The sequence below is a fragment of the Pogona vitticeps genome, chromosome 2 (assembly GCF_051106095.1).
Source record: "Pogona vitticeps strain Pit_001003342236 chromosome 2, PviZW2.1, whole genome shotgun sequence".
Classification (NCBI taxonomy): Eukaryota; Metazoa; Chordata; class Lepidosauria; order Squamata; family Agamidae; genus Pogona; species Pogona vitticeps.
In genome coordinates, this window is record NC_135784.1 from 95,287,446 (window position 1) to 95,314,416 (window position 26,971).

Genomic DNA, 26,971 nt, shown 5'->3' on the forward strand with positions numbered 1-26,971 from the left:
TTGGATTTCATCAGAGTTGGTGTTTGAATGAATGATGGAAAAAAGCTTTCTCCTTGCTTGCTTAAATTATATTCTCAAGAAGGAACCTCCAGAGGGGTAGGAAGAAGCTTAGAAGATGATTTGAGCAGGAGGCTCAAGATACTGCTCTGTACAGCATCAATGACGAGGAGGAAGGGGAAAAAGAAGCCTAAATGATTATATCAGTACAAGCAGAGAAAAATTTCTGAAGGCAGTGAAAATGGAGAATATTTTGAAAACAAAAGAAACAAAGGCTCAACATAAGAAACAACAATTTGAAAATAAATTAAACAGTTGGAAAAAATAACATGGACAACACCTGAGAAATATTGATGGAAAGCATGATGATAATTCAACATGGGCATGGCTAAAACGGGGGACCGTTAAGAAAGAAATTGATGGCTTGATTTTTGCTGCACAAGAACAAGCACTCCAAACCAATATGATGAAAGCTAAGACTCAAGGAATTGGTGCGAACAGCAAATGTTGACTCTGCCAAGAAAAAGATGAAACTGTGTCCCACCTCATCTGTGAATGTCCAAAGATTGTACAGATTACAAAGTTAGACATGATAGAGTGGCAAAATTAGTGCACTGGTCATTATGCAAAAAAAAATAATTTGTCAGTCTCCAAAAACCCATGGGAACATCAGGTAGAAAAGGTGTCAGAAAATGATGATATCAAGATCTTATGGATTTCCAGATCCCAACTGATATACAACATATTTTGAACACAACACACCAGACACAGTAGTAACAGAATGAAGAAATGTCCGGATCATTGACACTGCAATTCCAGGGGATGCCAGAGCTGAAAATAAAGAATTGGAAAAACTAATAAAGTACTGTACACATACCTGGCAATCGAAACATCTCACTTGTGGATGAAACACACTTCAGTCATCCCCATAGTCATTGGGGCTTTGGGAACAATATCAAGAAATTTCACACAGTATTATAAGCAGTTGCAGATCTCAGAAATAACACCATCAGAGCTACAAATATGGCGAAATCAGGAACAGCATACATACTGCACCAATGTTTAACCGTTACTTAGGTTTTAGGTTAAAACATGTATCTGTGATATATTACCATTCAATGTTCTTATAATTTTGATTGACTGTACCTGGTATTTTTGGATAATAATATGTGTCAGCAAGTTAATTCTGACTTACGGCAGCTCTCCCCATGTTTTGTAAGTAGTGAGTATACAGAAATGGTAATGGTTTGCCATTCCTTTATTCTGGTGGTGCTCTGGGAGTGTGCAACATGCCCAAGGCTACACAGGCTGGTTCTTCTCCATAGAGGCACAATGCCCATATAAATCACTGAGCTGTCCAGCCAGGTAATAGAGCAATACGGCTGGATAATGCAGGTTAAAATCCTCTTGGTTTTTACACAGGCAGAAGGCAAAATATGTTAACATTCACTCATTCCTAGCCAGAAATTAAGAAATCCCTGTTGAGTTTCTTGGAGGCACCTATATCTGCTCGCTGACCTACACGCTCTAGAATCCCAGTGGGGATTCTTTAATTGTTAAATGTTACACCCTTTGCCTTCCACCTTCCACCTGCGTAACAAAGCAACAGAATTTCAGCCACAGTTTGGCGTATACTTGGTAACACAGTATGGCACATAGAAGTTATTGAAATGTTCAGACCCTTCACTCAGGCCCTTATTTTTCATTTCCAGAGAAGTACTTTCCTATTTTCCATGCTTTTAGCTGGAACAGAAAAGAAATTTGTATAAACAAAGAATTTATATGAATGTGTCCAATTTGTGGTTTGTGACACTGTTAATGATGGGGGAGGCATGTGTGCTCACACACACACACACACACACACAGGGAACAAATACTGAATGAGACATTCTTTTTCCTTTTCCTTTTAAAAAAATTATATGCCTGTAAATGTATATGGCTATAATCTGTATATTTGAAAAAATGCATGGAAAAACATTTTAGTCCATGGGGAAAATGTAAGTCCAACGCATACATTAAGAAAAACACATAAAGAAACACATACGTTGAGAAAAGTGTGTACTTTAAAAAAGCCCTGTCATGCTTGCAGTGAGGAACTTGAGTGGGCCAAGAATCTTGCTGGATTCTTGAGAAGTATGTTGAAATAAAACTGAAACTGGGTTGCAGCATACTCCGCTGGCTAAGTTTGATGGACAGGTTGTATTGTTGCATGTGGAAAGGTCCATGAACCTCCCTCTATTTCAATGAAGCTGACATGAAATCCATGAGGTGAGATGGACCCAATCCATGTGGTGATTCTGCATGTTCAAGATTCTATTTTTATCCTTTTTTCCTTCTAACTGTAACTATAGATGATAACTGTGGGTAAACTTAATTTTTCTACTTAAAGGTGCATCTAGATTGGCTTTTTACTACAGAAAGGGCTTGATTGATTGATTGATTGATTGATTGATTGATTGATTGATTGATTGATTGATTGATTGATTGATTGATTGATTGATTGATTGATTGATTGAACCCCACCTTTTTGTGTACATGTTAAAGGCCTTTATATAACTGAAGAGCAAAAAGTGCTGCATTCATGAATGACAGATACATGTGTTGTCTGTATGTTGAACACTTCCGGAAAGGGCACAAAAATAATTTTTAAAAGGATAGTGCCCTTTTGAGAGGTCTGGGCTCTCCCTTCTTTTCTATTCTATTTTCTTTCTCTCCCACTGTAAGAAGAAAAAAAAATGGGAATGGAAAGCCCCACACCTGGAGTTTAACTTATTGCCCTCAGACAGACTTTGAAAAGGAGGTGGCAAACAGTCTCAGATAGTCATTGCCACTTTGGGGTGTTGTCTGCAGGACTTGTGTGTACAGAGGACGGTTCCGTGGGGCTGCAGTAGATGTTACTGGATGACCCTCACTGCCTCTTCCAACCCTGTCATTTTCTGTAGGTGGCACAGGTTGCCAGCTGGGTACTTGAATTCTAGAGTGGTAGCTTTGGTTGCATAGACGCCATGCAGCCAAGACATTCTGGGACTTTGGTCCTCCACTCTGCTGCTAGAAGCTGTCCAATTGCAAGGCAATGGCGGAGCTGAAAGTGTAGAACAAACCACAGTATCCATATTATTTAAATAACATGTTTGTTCAGGGAGTGGCTTTTGACAATTTCAGTTTCCTAGGAATTTGGAGCATGAGTGAATGTAGCAAACTCTTAACATGACATGTTAAACCAAAAGGATTTTTGTGGGTTATCATTCAATTGTCACATCAAACTATGAACACAGGCAGCTAAAGACAGCTGAAATAACTGCTTGCACTGCTATTTATTTTAAGTTGAATGTTAACTATGTTTTTGTTTGTGGTGCTAAAAAGCATATTTGAGCCTCTTCTGTGCTATTTGTGCAACATACTGTACGGATGTTATTAATGTGGTAGAGAATGTGCTAGAGAAACTGAACAAACTGTTTAGGCTTTGTTTGTGCATTGTGAGATGCATCTAAGTATGAACTAGTTTAAGCCTCTCAAAACTTGGACTGACATTGCATATTTGAGACCAACATTTCTCAAAGTTGTCAAAGAGTGTGTTCATACCAACCTACTATTCATTCCTCTTTTCTATTTTCACATTGTCTGCAACATGTAATATTAATCTTGCATTTCTTCTCAAACACATACAGTACTCTCTTCCAAGAATACTTGTGTGAGGTTTTTACAGAGAAGAACATCCCTCATTGGAAAAGATTTTCTATTCAGGTGGTGGCCAAAAAGACAGGCTTTACAGTTCTGGTGCCCCATATTGGTCATGTTGGCCTCTGGTATGCTCATCTGTCAACAGTCTGGCGTGATTTCAGTGGCAGAGAAAAGGGAGAATTATTTACTTAAAGAAACCAGTATCTTTCATAATAACCATTTTTTAGTTTCATAGAATAGCTATAGTAGATTTCACTGATTTTACTGTTTCCGTGCTTTTATCTTTGGTTCCATGTTTGTGTTCTTTTGTTGTGCCTTTATCATCAACTGTATGTCATACTGCCCTTGGAGTTTTATACTGAAGATTAGCCTAAAATGTAGTATATACAGTACTGGTTTTAGTCGCCTTATAACTAATGTTGAAGACAGGTTTCCGTGTTATGCTCTCTACAGAAATGAATGGTGGAAAATGCCTTTCTTGGCAACCTTTTAGTATAGCTATTATTCTTTGATGCTATGATTCGCCTTTTCAGGCCTGCCACATTCTACGAGCTTGACATTTCTACTCTTGACTTATACCCATGCGAATGATGTTGAATGGCAATTATGAGGTGAAAAATATAATTTTCTGCCCCATCCTTTTAGATAGGATTAGCACATGGCTGATCCTGCTGTGTGTTTCCCAGGAGGATACTTGTAGTCACAAACCAGTACTAGAGAGATAGATTTTAAGCTTGTCTTTAAAAAGGCAGGTACTGCCTACTATAAGGACAAGCTTAAATGGCAACTCCATTTTGTGCATGGGTGGGATTTCCTCAGAGATCCAGGTAAAAGTCACCCTGTATTGAAGGGTGAGTCTGCAGTACTGTACTATGTTGATTTATTAATATAGCTACTTTTAAAAAAGTTAATTTTAGTTGGTCAGTAATTTAAGTGTTTCAGAAAACAGGGTAATCCTGCAAAATGGGGGGTGGGGAGAGAACACTGTGATTCAAAGCAAAAAGTTATGTTTGCAGCTGTGTTTCCCAAAGCAAGGAAAGATGGGAGAGAAGTAACCACAGACAAGCCTTGCTCCTCGCTCAGAACACTGACACATTGATACATCCTTCTTGTTAAAAACCACCCCAAGAAGACAAGCAACATAATCACGCTAGCCACCCCACTCCCTATATTTCACATTAGTTAGTGGTGTGGAAGAGCTGAAATGAAATATAGGTTGTGATAGTGCCTGGAGATATGCAGCACAGTCCTGTCTGCAGCTATTTAAACCCTAAGTTCTGTGCAACTGACTCCCCCCCCCCCTTAGAGTACTGAAGTATAGATTCTATATGTTTAATTGTTTGGAAATTCAGGTAAAGAAGGGTGTGTCGTTGTGCCCATGTTTTGAGTGAGGATTGATGTATCTTAATAACCTTGCTTTTAGAGACACAGCTGCAATCAGAACTTTTTGCTTTAAACTTAAGTGTGTATGTTCCTCCTCCCTATTTGAGAATCTAAATAATGTGGTCTGATTTATTCTCTTGAATGCTGAGGCTGACTCTATTGGGTTCAATTTCTGCTTGCTCTTTCAGCCATCTGCATAAATTGATAGACTAAGAAAACATTAACAATAGGATTTTAAACCTGCTTTTAGATCATTAGACATCATTTTTTCTGGCACTCTGTTTCCCATCTAAGTATGAATGTAGATTTTGTGCTTTTCACTTGGTTTGTAACTGAGAGAATAACATATAGAATTGCAGTCAAAATAAAGCCGAACTTTTCTATGATAAAATGCTTATTTTACCCCAGATTTATTTTTCCATGAAGACAGATGAAGATTCGGCTAGGGTACTTAGTGTATATGAAGATTCCCAGAACTAAGTAAACAGGAAGTAAATTCTTCATGTGAACAGAACCTGGGAAAGCAGAAAAGAAAGACTCCCAGGGCTTTGGGGAATATTGCTGAATAAATCAGAAACACACAGAGACTTACTGGTAAATCAATTAATTCAAGCTGAAGTGACAGAAGGAGGGGAATATGTGATGATTGCATACCACTGAAAGACTGATCATTTCCCCAGTTAAGCTGACAAAGCAACCCAGGAGGCAAAGAAGACACAATGTACTAGTTCAGTAACAGGCGGTTCCTATACTAAGTGCTGCCAGGCAGTCATTGGTTATCCTGCTGTTGATGTAGCATAAGACTTTGGCATGATGAGGAGATTTTGATTCAATTCTTGTTTTTCACAGTATTATAGAAACAATGGCTGAAATCCAGTAGTAAGTCACAACTAGAGTAGGTCCAATGAAGTAGGAGTTTGGTGTGTTAAATATAAGATCCTTCTGTGCTTAAGCCATTTAATGAGATTGAGGATGGATTTCCCTTGTTGGTAGAAGTTTGTATTTGTTCCCAAGTCAGAGCTAGAAGAATCCTTGTCTTTGGTTGTCTGAGCAGCTAAATATTTACTCTAAGTCCTAGAAATAAATTCCTCTTTCCCTCTCTTTCTCTCCCCCTCTTTTAAATGTACTGCATAAAACTAGTAACTTAGAATTCAACACTTGGTTCTTAAAATCCAATTCTTGCTGATGCCCAGGAATTCTGAGTATTGTTCCAGTCTTGTAAAAATATGGGTTTCTCAATATAAATTCACATATAACAGAATCCATATTCTTCCAGTGTAAGCAGGTTCTGGCGAATGCTATAATTCATTAGATGGAAATCTTCATTATAGGATCGCACACCTTAACAGATGTATTGTGGCATAGGCCCTTATCGTTCTTCATCTTCTTAATTGGTCTTTTGCCTGTTCAAGCATGCATCACGACAACAATTTGTGTTTTTAAAGTTCCAGATGACTTTTTGTATTTTCCGGCATTTCCTGTTTGTCAGCCTTTTATCTATACAAGTGATTGATTCCTCATTTTTTATTGTAAGAATAATGACCACTATCATTATCATGCTGTATCTGGATGAAGAACATAATATCCGGGCTTTACTGATGCAGTCTTGTTATACTATTTCGCTTCCAGAGAAATAATGAACTGAGAAATACTTTTTAGACATAATTGACAAATAGTGGTATGAACAGAGGACATGTCAGGATGGGTCTGACCACCACTAATACCTTCATAAAGGACACTAATCAATAGCCACCCACTCAGGGTCTTTCTCCATGATATAAAAAGGGCAGTGGAATACTGTGGGAGAGTACTGTAATGGAGGTTGCTTTTCACAGAGCAAACTTGTTGTCTGAGCTCAGAGCAAACTTGTGGTCTGAGCACTGGTAAAATAAAATTTGTCCAGAACCAGGGCAGTTCCTGGAAGAATAATATTTGGATTTCCTGTGTAACTCAATGAAGACTGCACATTCTCTTGAGACATTGATCCAGAAATATCTTTCATTTTTGATCATGGAGATGGGATGAGGCATGACAAATTTGTTCATTGAAAGGATGTTGCATAGTTCTTTCTTTATTTTGACAGTCTTCCTCAACTCAAAAGCTTGATGAATAACAAAATGCATAGACATAGAGCAAAACAGGATAAAACATTATTAGAAGTTTGTTGTTGTTTGTTTAGTCACTAAGTCCTGTCTGACTCTTCGTGACCCCATGGACCAGAGCACGCCAGGCCCTCCTGTCTTCCACTGCCTCCCAGAGTTTGGTCAAATTCATGTTGGTTGTTTCGATGACACTGTCCATGCATTCTCATCCTCTGTTGTCCCCTTCTTACAGGTCCTCTGCCACACCTGAGAACTTTCTGGTATCAGGGCCCAGCTACAGGGAGAAACCTTGTGGGAAGGTATACTATATGTGAGCAGCAGAATATTCTGTGTCTTCCTCACAACTGCAACCCCTTTGCTAGTCCGAACACTTTTAATATGATTAGAACCAATTTGTGATTAAATAGTGCTTTTGATTGTATTTTTCAAAACCACAATTGTAACATACCTAGTTATTCTCAGAAATTTGTTTTCTTTTGTGAGGGAATCTACTATCTCATTTTTTTAAGTAACAGAACAATCTGCTTCTCTGTATTGTTACACAGTTTGTTTAGATTTTCCAAAAGTTTGTCCCAACCGTATGGGGGTGGAATGCAAAGCAGTGGAAGCCTGGTTACTTTAGTGAGTGAAATAAGATTTATTTTGGTGCTATGGACCAATAGTAGAGCATGTTGGAATATTCTGATCTGATAAGCTACCAAAAACACAGATACAATTGTTCTGCTCAAAAGGGGGGGGGAGTTGGGGGAGGAAGTAGGATAAAGAAAGCAAGCAACTTAGAAAATTTATTCATTATGTGAAACGCCAGGTAAAAGATGGCTTTTCAAACCTTAAAGGGGAAAAAGGTTTTATCAACAAGAGATAAAATTGTCTCTGTATTTATGAGGCATTCTTGCAGCACAGAAAAGTCAATTTGTGAGACTGGGTGGATCTACTGAGAGCAGAGACTGAGTCATTGATGACATTATACTGGCTGTCAGATTCTGGAATACAAATCAAGATGGCTTATATAATAATTGCAAAATGATTTCTGCCCCAGCACAACATCCTTTCAGATAAATAATAGCTTATTTGCATACGATTGTTGCAGTTCAGTTACTGTTGTTGTTTTTGGATGGAAAATTACGGTATGTTCTATAGAATTGTGATAATTATAATTTAGCCTGTATGAAGGCAATCCGTTTACAGAAATCTGCCCACAGTCCACACTGCTAATGTTTTAGCCTCGTGTGTTTTCTGCTTCATGTTTTCCACCGCATACAGCCTTTCCGTTTTTTTAAGTACTCACAGTGCTTCTTATACAATGCAGCACAAGCCTACATACATGTGACCTGCATTCACCAAATAAACACGTTAAAAATTTATTAAATGGAGCATGACATTGATTGACTCAGTAAAGAAAGACATGGACTTTACTTTGCAATAGATAAAAACTGCAAACAAAAAAATTGTTTCAAACATTGGTGAAATAAATTAATCTCTGCAATAATGTAACTTGAAATGCTATAATAATATTATGTTAAGGCTCCATCAAGTTGCTTCTAAGTTATGGCAGCCCTAATAGAGTTTTAAAGATAGCTGATATGTTCACGGAGTAGGTTGTAATTGCCATCTTGCAAGGAGATTCTATGGCCAAGTGAGGATTTAAACCAAGGTCTTCTGTGCCCTCCTCCAATATTCTGTCTACAAAACATTCATGCTTATTGGAAAAATAAAGTCCACTACATCAGATGACATGCTAAACAAGTAACACTAGGATCCATTAATTCCTAATCTAAATCATCATAATCATCATCATGTTCTAACAAGTCAATTCAGATTTATGATTACTTTTCCAGGGTTTTCTAGATATAAAACACTTAGAAGTGGTTTACTATTCCCTTCTTCTGGAGGTGCTTTGAGACTGTACAGCTTGCCCAAAGCTACACAGGCACTCTTCTCCCAGGGGACACAGTGGAGAATTGAATTCCCAACCTCTGGTTCTGCAGACAGATACTGTACCTAAATCACTAAGCTATCCAGCCAGCTAAATGTAATACATAGTCTTTTAATTCCTTTTATTTTGTTGTTACAGCCACTTTTCCCAGTTTCTCACATTCGTACCAGCTGTGACAAAAGTGGTGTTAGAGAAATAAGAGGAATTAATGCAGAAGAGGAGCGAGGGTTTAACAATTCTAGTGTGCTTCTTTTACTGCCTTTTTTATCTTTAAGAATATCTCTAATTCCTAATTCCTATCTCAACTCATCAATAATATATTCCTAGCTAATAAATGCAATCAAAAGGTCATCTGCTATGAATCTGCGAAGATTCTCAGTCATCCAGGTGAGGCTATCAGGAAGCTGAGTTGTAGCAATTGGAATTCTTTCTTACTAGGTTGAAACATTTTGCTACTGATCCAAGTGGCTTCTTCATTCTGAGTAGAGTTGTAGGAAACCCCCGATATATTCTTCAAATTTTGGTTTCACTTGCCCTTGGTCTGCAGTTCCTTCTCCACCCATTGTCATGGGTTGTTAACAATGGTCTTTCTGATGAATGCAGTCCTGATCTTTCTGGGGAGGATGAAAGCGCAGCATGATAAATAGGAGACAGATTGTATCTAAGGCCTCCATCCTTGTTGAGTGTATGCACATGTATGGCCTCCCTGACCCCTCTCTCAAACCAACTACCTAAGTTAGAGAGTACTTTACTAGACCAGCATAATTCAGTGAGGTTCATTAATGGACACTGATTTGAACCTATAGTGTATGTCTACACTCAGCCAGTTGCATCCAAATGATAATTGTTGACAGTCAGTTAAATGTCTATTAGGTAACATTATATGCAGAAGTGTTTGTGATCATTTCCTATATGCTTATATAAAAGCTTTCAATTTCATCTTCATCAGCATCTGTAGTTGGAACATAGACTTGAATATTTATTATCTTCATAGGTTTTCCAGAGATGGATGAATATTATTTGGTCACAGCTTGCATTATAGCGCCTAACTGTTTGTGGTAATGCCTTGGCCTATCAGTATCAGAGCCACTACATTTCTTCTTTGTCATTTCCAGCAGTTATCTGACTGCAAATATCCTGTTCCAGCCCACTTTAGATCACTGACAACAAGCACTGCAATAATTATACTTTAAATTTCTTGCTTTGCCATTTCTGGTTTACATATTCATATTTCTCACATCCCATGTTCCAATTGTGTGTGTTGTTCTGCATCAGACATTACTTTTACTCCTGTGTACCTCAGCCACAAGATGTCCTTTCAGCTTCAAACTAGTTGCATCATTAGGGACAGTGCTATTTGTACTTATCCTTTGCTCTTACCCTGTAATTGATTGAGTGTCTTCCGATCTGGGAGTCTCATCTTTCAGCACCATCTCTTGTTTTATTTTGGAGTGTCTCTTCTTAGGTTTTTCAAAGTAAGAAAAGCTCAGCAATGGTTCATCATTGCCCTCTACTTTCAAAGGCAAGAAAAGTTCAGCAGTGATTACCTTGTCACCTTCTGCACTGTGCTAACAAAAGTTAGCTTGAGTGTTAACACCATTACCTCTTCCACCTTCAGCAACTTCTGCTGCCTAGTGCTCCTACCCCCATCACTACTAGAACTATTTATTCTGTTCTGCTGATGCAGCTGTTATTCTTGAAGCAGCTGGATGCATCTTATTCTCCTCTCTCAGCTGTGACCATTGTACCTTGACTAACCCTGCTAGGATTCCAGGTTCATAGTGGAGTCTAACCCCCTGACAGCATTGCTCTCAGATTCATTGGCACACTCTAACCCCTTCATCAAGTTAAGGTGCGCATCCAAGAGGACTTTAATTACCAGAATTATTGACCAAGCTAGTTTGAGGTTCTGAGAGTTAACAACAAAATAAAGGGAATTAATGGACTATGTCCAAAGCATCTAGAGGACCAAAATCTGAGGACCCCTGGGCTATAACCCTATTCACTTCTTATGATTTTGCCTCATAAATTTCAGGAACGTATCTAGTTGCTAGCCCCACCTTGAATATGCCCACTGAGTTAATTGTTGAATAGTATCAACAGTTATAATAAAAGCTACTGATTCAATAAATCTGGTCTAGCTGGGCCTGGCAATTGAGTTTAGGCCTGCTAATAAACTCTACCATTTTTATACATTTATGTGTGGTGGCCACTCCTGCGAGTGCTCCAACATATACGGAGATTGTGAGTCAACCACATCATGGCTCCACACAATTTTTAGCAGTTTTCTCAGGCATAGCAAGCCACTCATCATTTTCCATGGTCTGATGTGCCCTCATATGTATCCCCAGAGGCAAAAGAATTGCTTCAGAGTGTTGAGTTCCCTTTTTCCAGGAGTTTGCCCATGAACAATGTGACACCGTGGGTGAAGCTGATGATCATTTTAATACATAATGCATAATGAGCATTCTGATTAACTGCTTTCCACATTGCTTTGGAATACATGTGAAGAAAATCACACTGGCTATAGTATCATGATCTTCCCTATTATTTAAGGGCCAGACTAGATGCAGCAGAAGACACAAGTCTTTTTTCATTCTTTTAGGTCCTCAGAACATGTGATTCAGTATATGTTATGTATTTCCTCTTCCTTGATATGTCACAAGCAAGGCACGGAAAATCATGCATGATTAGGAATGGGGATTTTGGAATACAAGGACTTCTGGTCCCATAATTTGGTGGGACTCCCCCATCTCCAGCCAAACTATGGTATGGGAAGCCCTCAAATTGGCAGGAAGAGGAGCAGCCCTTCTTCTTCGAATTGTAAGAAAAGCTCCCTGCTGCACCATCGGAGATGAGAAGATTCTCTGAGACATGCAAAGGTGCTTGTGGAAATAAGTTCTAGTGACGGCTGCCTCTGAATAGAGAGCATGGAAGCAGCCTCCATCTTAACTAATTGTTCCATGCAGCTTTGCATATCACAGGGAGTCTTCAGGAATGTCCCACAGTGCAGCAGAGCACTTTCCTAATGTTTCAAAGAAACAGCATGGAGTTGAGGGGGCTGTTCTCCCTTCTGCTAGTTTGAAGGGCACTGGTCACTAGGGCATCATGCCAAATTATGGAACTGAATGTCCTCAGATCCCATTTCTTGTGATGATTTGTCATTATTTCATTCAGAACTTAGAAACTTTGTTTTTTAGACTACCATAACCATCCAGCCAGCAAACTGGCTCTAGGTAAAGGTAAAGGTTCCCCTTGACAATTTTTGTCCAGTCGTGTTCGACTCTAGGGGGCGGTGCTCATCCCCATTTCCAAGCCATAGAGCCAGCGTTTTGTCCGAAGACAATCTTCCGTGATCACATGGCCAATGTGACTTAGACACGGAACGCTGTTACCTTCCCACTGAGGTGGTCCCTATTGATCTACTTGCATTTGCATGCTTTCGAACCGCTAGGTTGGCGGGAGCTGGGACAAGCGACGGGAGTTCCCTCCGTCGCGTGGATTCGATCGTGGTGGCGCTGTGGGCTAAACTAGCTCTGATTTCACTATATTTCGCATGGTGTGTAGGAGGGAGAGAACAAGACAGGGCTACCATTTTCAGCAGTAGCCTCATGTTTTAAATCCCCATCAGACATTATAGGGAATGTGGAATTAGAGCTAGGAGTTTGTTAGCATAAGAGAGAAATGACTGAAGCAGGGATTTTGGGGTTTGTGAAATCAGACCTTGGGAAAATTCAATACTGTATTTATTTAATATGGCTAGATATTCTTTAATGGCTTAAATAATAACCATACAAATTATATCACTCCATGAAGTGCAGCCTCATTACAAAACCATATCATATGAATCAATAAAAAGTTTCACTAGTGTGACCTTGGGAAAGTCTCCATCTTCTGGCTTATTCCCTCTTCTGTGAAGAAGAAAGGAATTTTCAGTGCCTATAATTTGTTAAATTACATTCTTTGCAAAAATGAAAAATATTATTAGAAATACTAAGTAGTAGTGGTAGTACAGGAGATATGTAGTGGAGATAGGTCACTATGCAGACAAACTAACCACACATAATGGTAGTATTCTTTTCAAAATATACATGTGCAGCCTTCTAAGTGACAAGCTGCTTTAGGTGATCTGCCAAACTACTGGTCATGAGTGGCACTCGGTCAGATCACTCATTGCATGAACTCCTTCAGTTAGCACTCTTGAGCATGTACAAATATTGAACAGGATATTGGCTGTGTGATGCAGGTTTTAACACATTTATACTTTCATATACTCACTATATCCAGGCATTAAAGTAAATTGGTCCTTAAATGTTGTGAATGTTTACAAGTGAAAAAGGAAAAAAATACTATGGTTTTTCTCTCTGTAGCAGAGTAGATGCTGCATAGACACATTGCTCATCCGCCCCACAGTGGACCCACAGTAAAGCAGGAGAAGCAGTTAAAAACAAACAGCTAACCATCTTCAAGAAATATATTCGCGAAGGCTTTCACGGCCGGGATCTAATGGTTGTTCTGGGTTTTTCGGGCTCTTTGGCCGTGTTCTGAAAGTTGTTCTTCCTGACATTTCGCCAGTCACTGTGGCTGGCATCTTCAGAGGTTGCTGCCCTCTGAAGATGCCGGCCACAGAGACTGGCAAAACGTCAGGAAGAACAACCTTCAGAACACGGCCAAAGAGCCCGAAAAACCCAGAACAACCATCTTCAAGAAAGTTATGTTCCAGATTGAAAAAAAAACTGAACCCTAATTCCAACTAGACAGTCATGTCCCTGAGAGGACACACAAGAGGAGCAACAGCATGTCTGTTCCTTAGAAAAACAGGAAAAGGGAGGTGAAACTAGTGGGAAGACTCTTAAGAGTATCTATACAATACTGTAGGTGTAGGTGGAAGCAGAGTTCAGAGAGTTCAGAGAGTCAAAATGTTGGAGTCTTAGTTGCAACCCTGCATGCTGCCTGTGTTTTGAGTGGAAGGGGGGGGACTTTTCTGGGCTGAGTTCACTGTCAATCTATCCAGCACTATCCAGTTGTTCCCTCCCACCTCTGAATTCAAAGAGAGCTCTGCCTCTTTGCTGAGTGTTCCTTTCCACCTCTTTAGTCTGTTGAAGTCAGTGTGTGTTTGTTTGCTGTTTATCTATAATGAAACGTTTTTATTCTTTCCTCCTACATATGTCTCAGAGTGAGTTATTGAGACTTTAAGTATCAGTCAATGAGAAAGGGGTGGGCTATCTGGGAAATTTGAAGCTATTCTCCTCTGTGAGTCTCTGTACTTATACAATGTAACAAAAAGAAATTTTATGAGAAACTCTGCAACAGAAAAAAAAAAGGATAGATAGACTTCCCTGCCATTTACTGTCAGATCCTTCTTCTAGTCTTTTGGGCTGAATAAGTGTTAAGAACAATGTTTGGAGGACACCAGGACAATATAAACGACACCGGAAACATGACAAATGCTCACAAGATACTTCTTATGTTATTAAGCTGGAATGTTGTGGGAGAGATACTGTACTGATACTATCCCCAAATTAAAGTCAAGCAATCAACAGTGATCATTTCAATCTGTTGCTTGCATCCTATGATTCATTGCCCTCCCACGTCAGTGTGCATACAGACAGTAGAAAACTACACTGTAATGTGAGGACAGACAACAGAGATTGGCTGTTTATCAACAGCGGACCTGTGGATTTGCAATGTAGTGCTTTGCCTTGTGAATGGGGGCCTGCTTCAGTCTTCACACAGGCAAAATACTATCAGTCATAGACAACTAGAGAAATTACAGAATTCAAGACTAAAATTTCCTTTGTTTTTCCATCTACTGCATATTGCTGCTGGTCCTTGTTCTAGGGCTAAGGACAGCGCTAGCCGTACACTCTAAATGGCTTATGACAGAAATAGACAACCTTATGCTTTCTAGATGCATTGGGTAATGATACCCTTTATCTGTGATCATTTGCCCTAAGAACTAGAGTATTAGGAAAATGTAGTCCAAATAAAAAAGTGTGAGCAACTTACATCTAAGGATCAACTAAAAGTCATGGGTAGCATATCATTAGAGAAAATTCAGTGCTGAGAAAGTCTGTTAGTCACTATAAGAGCATTTCACTCCTCTCATAGCTTGCAAATTAGCTTCCTATGTTTTTGTTTGGTCATAGGTTGTTTGCTGTTGATCTGTTCACAGTTGTAAGTAATGAACAGGCTTCATTTGCAAGGTAGGTAATTCAGTCACAAAGATCAGGCAAATAATGTCCTCAGCTGGTAATGATGGGCAATGTATAACGTACAGTTTGACTCTTAGGTTTGACTATCTTGTCTTGGTCTATATTTCTTGGATTTTCTACAGGGTGGATGGATTTTGAATTTCTCGCATCCTGTCACACTTGATGCATTGCTGTGTAATTATGAGGTTTGTGTGAAATAAACATATTTGAAAAGTGCACATGGGAAAATGTGCATGTTTCAAATGCATGCTTTAAAATGCTTGAAATATGGCCAGGTGTGTTATAACTTAATATATGCAAACAAGTATACATACACTTGAAAAATATAAGCAAATCATGGGGAGAATCTTGCCCCATAAAAGTAGAGGAGCAATTGAAAAAGGCATGAACTGAACATGAAGACAGAAAGGGAAGGCATCAATGGGTGCAGACTTTACAGTTGTTTGTAGTGGTTTCATGTACTGTATATCCCTGGTTCAAAATTTCAGGAGGGCAACAGGCTGCTTGCCTTTGATTTGTGGAATATTTTACAGTGGACCCTTGACTTACAGACGGCTTGACTTACAGACTTTTTGAGTTACAGACTTCTCTGGCCGCAAAATTTAGGTTTGACTTGCAAACTGAGATTTGACTTACAGACCAGAAAAAAACCAAAATGGAACAAAAATGGCCTGTTACAGGATTCATCGGTTTTCAATGCACTATAGGTCAATGGAGACTTGACCTACAGACTTTTTGACTTGAGAACCGCCTTCCAATATGGATTAAGTTCTCAAGTCAAGACCCCACTGTAGTTTAGTAATCATACCTGTTTCTCGTTCATCATACAAGACTCTTCCATTGTCTCCAGGTTTCTAACTATCTTGCTTATCTTTTTAACAAGGCACTGCTTCGTATAACTCAAGCTCCTGTGATGTTACATCTGTTTCCAAGGATGATCATCTCCTTACTCCTCTTTCTTATTGGTAAGCCAATCCCTGGATATTAACTGAATGCATACATGTGTATGTGTTGACTCATCATAGGATTCCCACAATGCATGTGATAGATGAAGAAAAAGGGAGGAATAAATATGCTGTTGCATATATGGAAATTATTATATTCCCTAAGCTATGCACATGCACTTGTATTGTGCAGAAGATGCACAGCACTAGTAACCTTACATTTAAAATGCTGACCTTAGTTTCTAAGCTACAGCATGCCAGTTTCCCTACTGTAACCCAGCCTCTGGCACTAGAAGCAAAAGGCACACTATCATCTATATACAGCTGTCCCCATAAGCCAAAATTAGATCTAGAGCCAAGACTTGGAGGCAGACCCGTACACATCCATGGTGCTTCTGCTTGTGCATGGCATGGGTGGGGCAGATGTCAGACCACTGCTCCCACCAGCCTTAGCCCAAAGAAGTCAGCAATGAAGGGAGCAGCAATCTGACAACCCCTGGAGGGCCCCACATTCCCTACCCCTGCCTTAAAGACTGGCAACATTCTGAGTATGTAGCGGGACTTCCATCTAGCTGCCAAAATTCTTGACATTAGCAGGTTAGTGTTCGGTCCACAAAAGACCTCATAAGTTATTTTGTGCCCATCAAGCTACCATTAAATGACACCAGTGCAAGTTATGCCATTTTGATCTGCCAACTTGATAAATCTGCTGTTCATCAAGTTTTATTTTTCATTTTATATTACTTATATACAGTATCCTGATTTTCCTTCAGTGATCTCAAGATAGTATATATGGTTCTTTTTCTTCCCACTTTCTCCTCACAGCAATGCTGTGAGGCTGGTCAGACTGGAAGCCTGTGACTGGCCCAGTGTCACATGGTTTCATGGCCAAGTGGGGATGTGAACCAGGTCACCCAAGTCCTTGTCCAGTGCTCTTAACCACTACACCACACTGGCTCTCCCAACATGTCCAGCAACATCTGGAGGACGGCAGTTTGTCCACTCCTGCTTCAAACTATTGGCTGACTTCCAGCTCTTCTGTGCCCCCCTCCCAAAAAAGGTCATGTACAAAACCTTGGTGTTGGGCAGGCTGTGTCCCTCCTGGTAGCTTGGAAGCTATGGGGTTTGTATGCTACTATGTTTTGTACGCAAATAAGAGATTTCTGGCAGCTGAAGAGATGGGCTCTTGGACATCCTTCAGGCAGCAAACTGGCAAAGTAAAGATGCAGGGTTTTGACACCAGCGGAATAAATAGGAACAGCCCTAGTTTCTTTAAGGCCCAAAGCAATGCCAGGGCTGCTGTCTAGATGCCCACCCTCAAACCTTATTGGTTCAAAGTCCTCATTGTTAACTCTCAACGTTCTGTTTTATTCCTGCAATAAGGACATTTTTTATAACAGTTCAAGGCATGGGGAGTTTCTGTTTCTGTTTTTCTGTGGAATACTTGTTACACATGGGAGACTCTGTTTAGATGTTGAAATAGAAGTCAACATGTTTGTTTTAAATCAAAACTAAAAACTAAAACATAGATGTTGCTATTAGGCGTGCATTTTGGGGCTGTTTACGGTTATATTTTACCTGTTGCCATTTTGTAACATTGCATTTTTGTAATTATTATTTTGGGTTCATTCCAGTGACTGTGTGGTGTGGAATTCAATGCACTGAATTAACTGTAGATCACGAGGATGTTTTTGCCCTGCAATCCCCCATAAATCTGCTGTGGAGGGTCAGGGCATACAGAACCATGTGTGAGCTGCCGCTGAGGAGTGTTAAGGGGAAGCAGGAGTTGGTGAAAATCACTGCTGTCTTCCTCCATTAGATTCTGTTTCCACTAGCCATTTAGAATGGCAGAGCTGGAACTAACCCGCTGTTTTAAGGGAGATTTTTGTTTGCTTCTCTCAGCCAGCTCTCAACCAGAAGAGGAAAGCAAACAAAAATCCTCTTCATTGTCTCCTCCTATTTTCCAGCTCCCAGGAGAAAGTTCCTTATTTAGCTTTAAAAAAAAAACACACGATGCAAGACATATGTGCTGCCTAATACTTTTTTAAAAAATAATTCCCTTGGCGCCTCCAAGGAAGTGTTTAATTTGCCAAAATTCTGAAGTTGCTCTCTTCTTAAGCCACTTCACAATATGGGTAAATCAAGAGTGGGCCAAATAGAGTTGCTTGAGGGCTGTATGTCATTTGGATGTGAGAATTGCATCCAATAGCATACCCGATATCCTAATGACCCTATTTAGCCCTATTCAGCCCAATCCAAAAAGGGGCAGTCTTTTGCTCATATCTGCAGAAATCTTCCCACCTTTCTAAGGACTGCAGAGATTTCTGACGAGAAGTATGTTGCTTCCCTCTTCATCGTGCTATGCCGTGGGAAATGACCTATGGCTGAAAATGCATAAGGTTCTGCTGCAGGGACAAAAGTGCAACATGAGAAGAAAGCAAATTAAAACTCTGCAATCTGATGATCACTTATCTGCAAGTAAGCTCTGATGAACTCCTGGGACTTGTGCCCAACTGACATGCACAGTGTTACACTACAAACAAACCATATGTCATCCTTCCTACATGCCTATCTCTATTCACTCAAACTTAACGTTGGAAGGTCAGTGCAAAAGCTAGAAACCTGGAAGCAGTGATGGGCTTATGGGAAGTAATTCAGGAAATGGGTGTCCGCCATATCATTTCCAAAAGGTTTCCTGGCAATATTATTTTTAGTTTTGTAAAGGCTTTCTTTGCACATCCTCCACTACATTGACTCTTTCCAATACAAATTCTAGGATAGGGATTTCTGCGGGGAGAGAGATTTTTTCCATTTTTTAAAAAGAAATGTATAACTCAAAATCACAGAACGGAAGAAGGAAGGGTAGCAGTCCCACTCACTCTTCTGAAATACATTTTTTGGTGTTTAGTCCAGTTCTGTTTAATTCAGTAGCTAATGAAACAGTTTGATTTACTTATTTTAAAAGCCAGAATATGGCCAGTCAAATCCTGAGTATTTGCAGTTGTCTGAATTGTACATTCAAATTATTAATTATCACTGAATAAGTATGGAACATACATATTTTCCTAAATCTATTAGTGTTTAAAGTTCCAAAATGTTTTGTCTTTTCTCTGTCTTCACTTTTCCCTCCTCAATTTTTTTCTTCCTCATGTGTCCTAATGCAAAGAAAATATAAGATCACAGTGCTAGACAACAAAACCAAAATGTTCTGGCTTGAGAGAAAAACTGGAAATGACTAAAGAGGTTGGATCATTTTGTATATATGCTTGTGAAGACCACAATTTCATTTCTAAAGCAATATGACGGTTTAATATCACAAACATATAACTTTCGTTTTAAAATCTACCTTCAGTATTTGCCAGTGCAGGTTCTACTACTGATGTCTGTAACCTGTGGGACTTTCATGTCTCTCAGATATTTCACTTTTTAAAAATAATTTCTTTCAAGGGTTGCCAGAAATCGGCTCTCTGGAGATTTCTCCCAATGACCGGGAAGTCATCCTCGCTCTCTACAGTGATTTCACCCTGACGTGTTCAGGGCAGAATGAGATTACCTGGAAGAAGGACAGCAAACATACTATAGTAGAAACCATGCTGGAGAAAAAGGGTGGAACTTTTTTTAACACTCTCACACTCAGGAACGTAACTGGCTTTTATACAGGAGAATATTCCTGTGTCTACAATCAAGTCCCAGAGGGGAAAGCCATCTATATTTTTGTACCAGGTACTGATAATTATCTTGCTGTGGGGTGTTTGTTTGTTTGTTTGTTTGTTTGTTTGTTTGTTTGGTTGGTTGGTTGGTTGGTTGGTTGGTTGGTTTATTTATTTATTTATTTATTTATTTGTTTGTTTGTTTGTTTGTTTGTTTATTTATTTATTTATTGGGGGGGAGGAATCCCTGTGCTCCTTGGGGTGTGTCTGCATGTGTGAGCCTTGTGAGGACTGGAATCCTTATAATAGGGATGGGAAACTTCTGGCCTCTGGACTAAAGGCAGGCCTTCAGCCTTCTCGGTCCAGCCCAAAGCTTCTTGCTTTAGATGGGTCATCTTGGATTTTAAACATTTTCATACTGTACCATGGTTTTGACTGGGCTAGCTCAAGGAGAAGATCCCTGCTGAGGAGCCAGCCCGCCTGCCTCCCTTTCATCAACAAATGGGGGGACACATTATGTACTGTGTGTCCCTGTGTGGTGGTGCTTGACCTTGTCAAGAGTAAAATGTACTTACTGTTTTAATGTACACAGACATTTGCCACACAGTGCTATAGTGTTATGTGCTGCGCAGAGATATTATTCTAATGTACCACTGTGTTATTTCCTCTACCACCCACCACAAAAATTCCTGTGGATGCCCTTGTCTCACCCTGCATTTGAGGCAGCAAGCCAGCTGCTTGTGGGAGCAAAGGCAGGTTGTGTGGCACCTGGAACTCTGTCCTCCAACCCCTTTCCTCCTCCTGCTGCTGCTGCTTCAACTGAGTCAATGTCCTCATTCCACCCATGGCCAAGTTTGAGCCCTGTTTGAGCAGATCACAGGCTTCTTGTTTCTATTAATTCACTCCGGTAACTCCAGCCCCTCTTTCTTTGGACATATCACATCTTCACAAAACACATCACTCTATTCTGCATTAAATTCTGTTGGGATAACTCCGGTGCAGACCACAAAGAAAACTTTGCCTTGCCCAAACCAGAAGGAAAATGTCACCCTTGTATTCTAGTGACATCATTATATTTTATGTTAGTGTTAATTCCGTCACATTTGCTACAGCTTGCCTCCCATCTTACAGTGTTGGAGCTAAAAAGAATTTAACCTTACATAGCCTGAGATCATTTTATAGCTATCCCATATCAGAATTTGGTGAGTTTTTTGTTCTTATATGCCAGGTATTGCTCTTACCAATGTCTAATCAAAATCAATTGTCTTCTCTTCATCTTCTTCTCTCCATAGATCCTTCTTTGCCATTCTTGCCAAATATGCAGGAGGACACATTTGTTTTCAGCACTGGCCATGGCGAGAACATTATCCCATGTCGTGTGAGTGACCCCAACACTACAGTGACCCTTTACGAAAAGAGGGGCAATGACCCAGTCCCTGGCACGTACCACCCACAACAAGGCTTCAAGGGGTACTTTGAAGATACAACCTATATTTGCAGGGCGTTGATTGATGAACAGGAATTTGACTCTGAAACATACTATGTCTACAGCATCCAAGGTGAACTTTGACAAATGTTTGCAAGAGTCATGTAATCTTCAGTGTGAAAAACAACCACCTTTCTGCACATAGAACAGCTTAGCTGTAGGTTGAATTAGATGGAAAACCAGTAACAGAGAAAGCCAACCTGCCTCCTTATTGGAAAGCAGGACAATCCCTTGGCAGTAGACCCATGTGGGGATGGGGCATGATGCTGGTGAATTCCAATTGGCCACATTCCCATACTGTTCAGCATGCTTTGCATCTGGAACAACTGTCTGACAATTCATCCTCTTCTGCATGTGTCCTTAATCTGAACATTGGAAGGTGGCCATGACAGAAAACTGGCTTCCCGACTGTGGAGTTTTCAGCTTTAGTGAAGTTTGCCCAGCACCCACATTGATGTCATTTTGGCTACTGCCAAAGGGTCTTCTCCCAAGCCATTCGAAGTCTTATTATTTAGTGCTTGGAAATAGTAGTGATAGCACTAACATGTTAATTTAAATCATTGAAAAAAGAATCTAATGAGTTGATTTTAAAATATTAAGAAATTTAGCAGCGACATTTCTTAAATGTTTAAATATTTGGAATTTATGAAAACAACTGCTGCAAGCTAACATAATGAAAAACATCAGCCAAAATCCTGTGGTGGAGCCATCCTTAGGCCAAGCCAATTTGGCATTCCAAGAGGAATCCAAGGCGGTGCTTGTTAATCGGCAGCTCTCTGAGGCAGAAAGGTACATCCTTGCTCTTCTGCCACCTTAACTTGGCAATAGGTTTTTGGTCACTGAAATCATTTTAACTAGTATTTTAAAGGTTAAAATAATGAATTTTAAATTTGTCGCTGAAAAATGCAATTAAGTTTTAGTTTAGTCTGTATGGAGTTAATAGCGATTTTAGCTGCTATATAGACTTGGTTGTTGTTTTTTACTCTTTGTATATTTTATTATGCTGGATGTGTATGTTGGGGTTCATGGTGGGGTGCTGAATACTTTTTGTTGGCTTTTTTATTATTACATTTTAAATAGATCTTCAGTATCTTAAAATTATTTATAATGCATCTAAAACCCTTGGACACAATAGCATCTTCACTGTGTGTTGGATATTGAACTGGGTTCTCTCCTTGGACACATTTTCGGTCATGTGAAATGACTGATCCTCCTGCAGTTCTGCGTACTTCTCTGTTAATCTGAAATTCTCTCTTGTACAGTTTCTTCCTCACCAACGTCCACCATCAACATGTCTCTCAGTGCAGTGCAAACTATTGCAAAGCAAGGTGAAAATATAACTGTGATATGTGCAGTGAGAGGCATTGAGCTGATCAATTTCACTTGGAGTTATCCAGGCCAGAAAGTAAGCAAATACATATGTGTTGGGGTTTAAATGTTATTTCTATTTAAACTATGTGTCAACTGTTAGAAATAAATTAGAATTTAAACTGGTGTTCTTTTTATATTACCTGATCATGCTGAAGAAAGACCAGAGAAGTAGCACTGAGGGCTGTAAATTTCCCCATGCTGCAGTCTCCACTAGCTTACGTTGCATCTTTATGGGTGAAGTAGGAACTGAAGTCATTTAGAGCAGTGGTCCCCAACCTTGGGCCTCCAGATGTTCTTGGACTTCAACTCCCAGAAATCCTGGCCAGCAGAGGTGGTGGTGAAGGTTTCTGGGAGTTGTAGTCCAAGAACATCTGGAGGGCCAAGGTTGGGGACCACTGATTAGAGGACAATCTTTTATATGTCTGCTCAGAAGTAAGTTCCACTGGTGAATGGATAGACTGTTGCAACTATAATACTGTAAATCATGAGCACCTAAAAAGAACAGGAGGGAGATGTACTGCAGCTTAATGAAGCAGTTTATATAACTGATTCTGTGGTTTTATGTATTTTATTGAAAAACTCATAATCAGTTTTTAATGATTTTTTTAAAAACTGATATTTATAGAAAAATTAAAGGAAAGACAAACTGTATATGTAACTAACAAATAAATACATAGACAGTAGGATTTATTTCTGATTAAATCTGTGCTGGTTTGCAGTCTTAAGGAACTGCAGTCGTATAAACATCTTTCCTAAGAGTAAGCTCACTCAAATCTGGTGGCCTTCGCTATTCAATTAGTCTTATAGTAAAAATGTAAAAGATTTTAAATAGACAGATGATAAGGATCACTTGGAAAAGGTGGTGATCTTTGCATCAAAATGATGGTACTCTTGGCATCACGTAGAGGCTCCTCATTTGTCCCACGAAATTGAATTTTGACTCCCTGAGACTATTGCTGGATCCACTTGGAAAGCAGTGGTCAGGATCCTGGTGGTGATTTACAAATGAGTAAGTTAAACTGTACCTCACCCCCACTGCCATTGTGCTGTATGTGTATGTGTGTTTTGCAAACACTTCTTCCCCCCACCCCACCCCCTTATTCATTGTGGTTATTAGCCAGCATGAAGCAATGATCATAGTGGGGAAGTAAGACTGGCTTCCTTCTTATCAGTGTCCTTAAGGCTCCTTAACTTCAGTCATTTTAGCATAGCCTTTGTACATGTACCTACATATTATTACAACAAAGCTTTAATATCTTTGAATCCTCACTGCTAAATGCTACTTACGTGGTATTCTCTTTGTTGTCCTCCACAGATGGGCAGGGAGGTAGAACCTTTCACTCAGTTTGGACCAGGGGTCCGCCACTATATCAGTTCCACACTGACTATCCACAACACTGAGCTGGAGGATGAAGGCGTGTATGTCTGTGAGGCCACTGACACCTTCCATGGGCAAAAAGAAGCACAAGACATCTTTATCAGAGTGATTGGTATGTTGGGTCCAATCTTTTGCTTATTACCAGTCTGAGAACTTGAAACTCCAAGTTTTCCTGAACAGACAACTAAGGGGATACCATTGCTGTTCCTTTTCCAGAATGTCTGCTCACTAGTAACTTTTATTTATCCAATTCCCCTGGTAGCATCAAGGACAATTTTATTGCTTTCATATCCAGGCTATTTCATTACTTGCTTCCTGTTGATCCATGCTGGTGGATAATTTACCCTGATTAGCTTTTCTATGCATTTACAAATATTACACCTTCCACAAAGGTATTGGAAGGTATTGTTTGTGCAGCTATGCCCATGAAAGGCTGATGACTTCATTATCAGGCTCTTAAAAGAAACGTTTTACTTTGTACCCCTTTCATCATTTGGAAGCTATGAGATCCACTGGATAAGAAGTCCTTAACTACTAAAAATTGCAACTCCTGGGATGACATTACTGCCTCCAGCAATTTTTAATACTTAAATTCACATACTTGGAGTCCCATCACTTCCAGATGATGAAAGGATTACATAGGAGTTATGGTAGCAAAGGAAAAGAAGGAGGAAGTGTTCAGTTACCCAGCCACCCCAAAAATAACCCCTGCTTATGACATCCTCAGCCTTCTGCAGGCATAGCTGTACAAACAGGATTTCAAATTATATAATGTATAATTTAATGAATATTTTAATTTGGTTGCTGACCTGCCTCCATTAACCCATTTCTGAACCTTTACCAGACTATCACAGAATGCCTTAAGCAATTGCCAAAGAACCTTTCACAGTACATGAGAGTGAAGGTGAAATCCACAAAGAGAGATTGCAGCCTTGCGAAATTAGGATGGTCCTATTGATGGTCAGACTGAAGTTCTTCTCCATGCAGAAAATGGTTCTGCTCTAAAAGGCCCACATAAACCTAAAGATTATATTAATCACCCTTAAGTGGGCTGATTTCAGATTCTAGCTGCACTCCTTTCAGCCATATTTCCTCGATCGGCTTCCATACAAGTCAATCTTTTCTGGTCTTCTGCCACCTTATATTCCACAAGGAAGACTGGCAAAGCAAAAGGCCTGTTTCCTTCTCTTTGACTGTTCTCTTCTAACTTTTTTTAAAAATATAGAACATGGCTTTGTGAACTTCCACACAGCTCTGAATGACACTGTGTTTGCTGAATTGCACAAAAGTCACACCTTCCACGTGCAGATTGAGGCCTATCCAAGCCCAACCATCAGCTGGTTTCAGGATGATAAGCCCCTGATTTCAGGCAGCGACAGTGAATTTGCCATCAGCACCAGGAATCTGTCAGAAACCAGGTAAACCATTAGTCATCAGAAGATGAAAATTAGCCACACTAAATCCTATTTGGCCACGCCAGCATTTTTCTTTTCCATTTCTTTCACAACTATGCTGTTTATTATTAATTTACATATGCCTTAATCACATGTCAAGGCTGTGGTTTCATGTTGTATTCTAACACCCCCTACTGAGTGGTAAGGAATAGGAATAGAGATGGGAACAAATATAAAAATGGCTTTTTGACAAAAAATAGCCGATTCGTTAAATATTTGTTGATCCGTATTCATCAGATTTTAAGTCCCGACAAATACGGATCGACGAATATTTTCCCATTTTTATTCATCTTCGTTAATTTAAAAATAAAACATTCTGCCTACCAGCCACCCACCCCCACAGCCACCCACTCCCATAGCCTACCCCCACCCCCTTCTTCTTCCCACCTAAGCCTTCTCACCCCCGCCAACAACCCCTTACCATAATTGCCACTGCCACCGCCAAGGTCTCCATCTGGTCTCTGCAGGCACAGCGTGTAAAAAATGGAGACTGGCTGCCCTTTGCAAAGATTACAGCTGCAGTTTCATTTAGGGTAGGGAAGCTGCAGCTGCCATATTTGCAAAGGGCAGCCTGGATTCCCTTAAGGCAGGCAGCAGTGGGGGGGTGGCTGTGGTGGTGGCTGTGACAGCAGGGGGGGCGTGGGTGGTTTTTTTAAATGACACCCACCCACACACACACACAAGGTTATTAAAAACCTTCATGGGGGCAACTTTGTGCTTCGTGAGTTGTCAACTTTTGACAACTCACAAAGCAGGATGACTTGCCAAAATGGTGAGTTATCCCCATCTCTAAATAGCAACAGTAATTTAATTATGTGCTGTCAAGTCAATTTAGAGTTATAGTGACCCTTTCCACAGTTTTTGGGATATAGAGTACTTAGAAGTGCTTTACTATTCTTGTGGAGACTACTCTGGGACTGTACAGCTTTCCCAAGGCTACAAAGGCTGACTCTTCTCACAGGAGACACACTTGGAAATCAAGCTCCCAGTTTCTAGCTTTGCAACCAGCTATCTGATTCAGTGAGCTATCCAGCCAGCATGGATATTGAAGAACTGTGCAGCAGAAGACTTCTTGGCTGTCTCTGCAACAAACCTCTTAATTAGTCTTGGCATGTCTTTTTAGGCTGATATGAGTATCAGCTGAAGTACATGTTTCATCTTCTTCATCACAATGCCATCACCACCAGTGCCATTGCTGCCCAAATACTGCCATGTTTGGGATCTGTTAATTGGGAAAGCTCTGCAGACTCATTTACCTGTGTGGGCGTCGGTGGAGGGATACAAGAATGTATGGATTCTAAAGTAGGTGTGAGGTTGACAGACCTGTATTTCTTTTCACAGGCTTGCCCGGTATCTATAAACAGTAAAAGAAGC

At 39.9% G+C, this 26,971-nt stretch overlaps 1 protein-coding gene across 1 annotated transcript in view; it reads left to right on the forward strand.

The window, feature by feature from the left end:
- Positions 1 to 26,971, forward strand: part of PDGFRB (platelet derived growth factor receptor beta) — a 103,230-nt gene that overhangs the window by 30,471 nt on the left and 45,788 nt on the right. Inside the window, exons 2-7 of the mRNA XM_020806799.3 lie at positions 16,198 to 16,279; positions 19,706 to 19,981; positions 21,201 to 21,467; positions 22,657 to 22,799; positions 24,081 to 24,255; positions 25,369 to 25,561. Coding sequence (XP_020662458.3) covers positions 16,228 to 16,279; positions 19,706 to 19,981; positions 21,201 to 21,467; positions 22,657 to 22,799; positions 24,081 to 24,255; positions 25,369 to 25,561 — 1,106 coding nt within the window. The 5' untranslated portion in view covers positions 16,198 to 16,227. The remainder of the gene's footprint in view (positions 1 to 16,197; positions 16,280 to 19,705; positions 19,982 to 21,200; positions 21,468 to 22,656; positions 22,800 to 24,080; positions 24,256 to 25,368; positions 25,562 to 26,971) is intronic.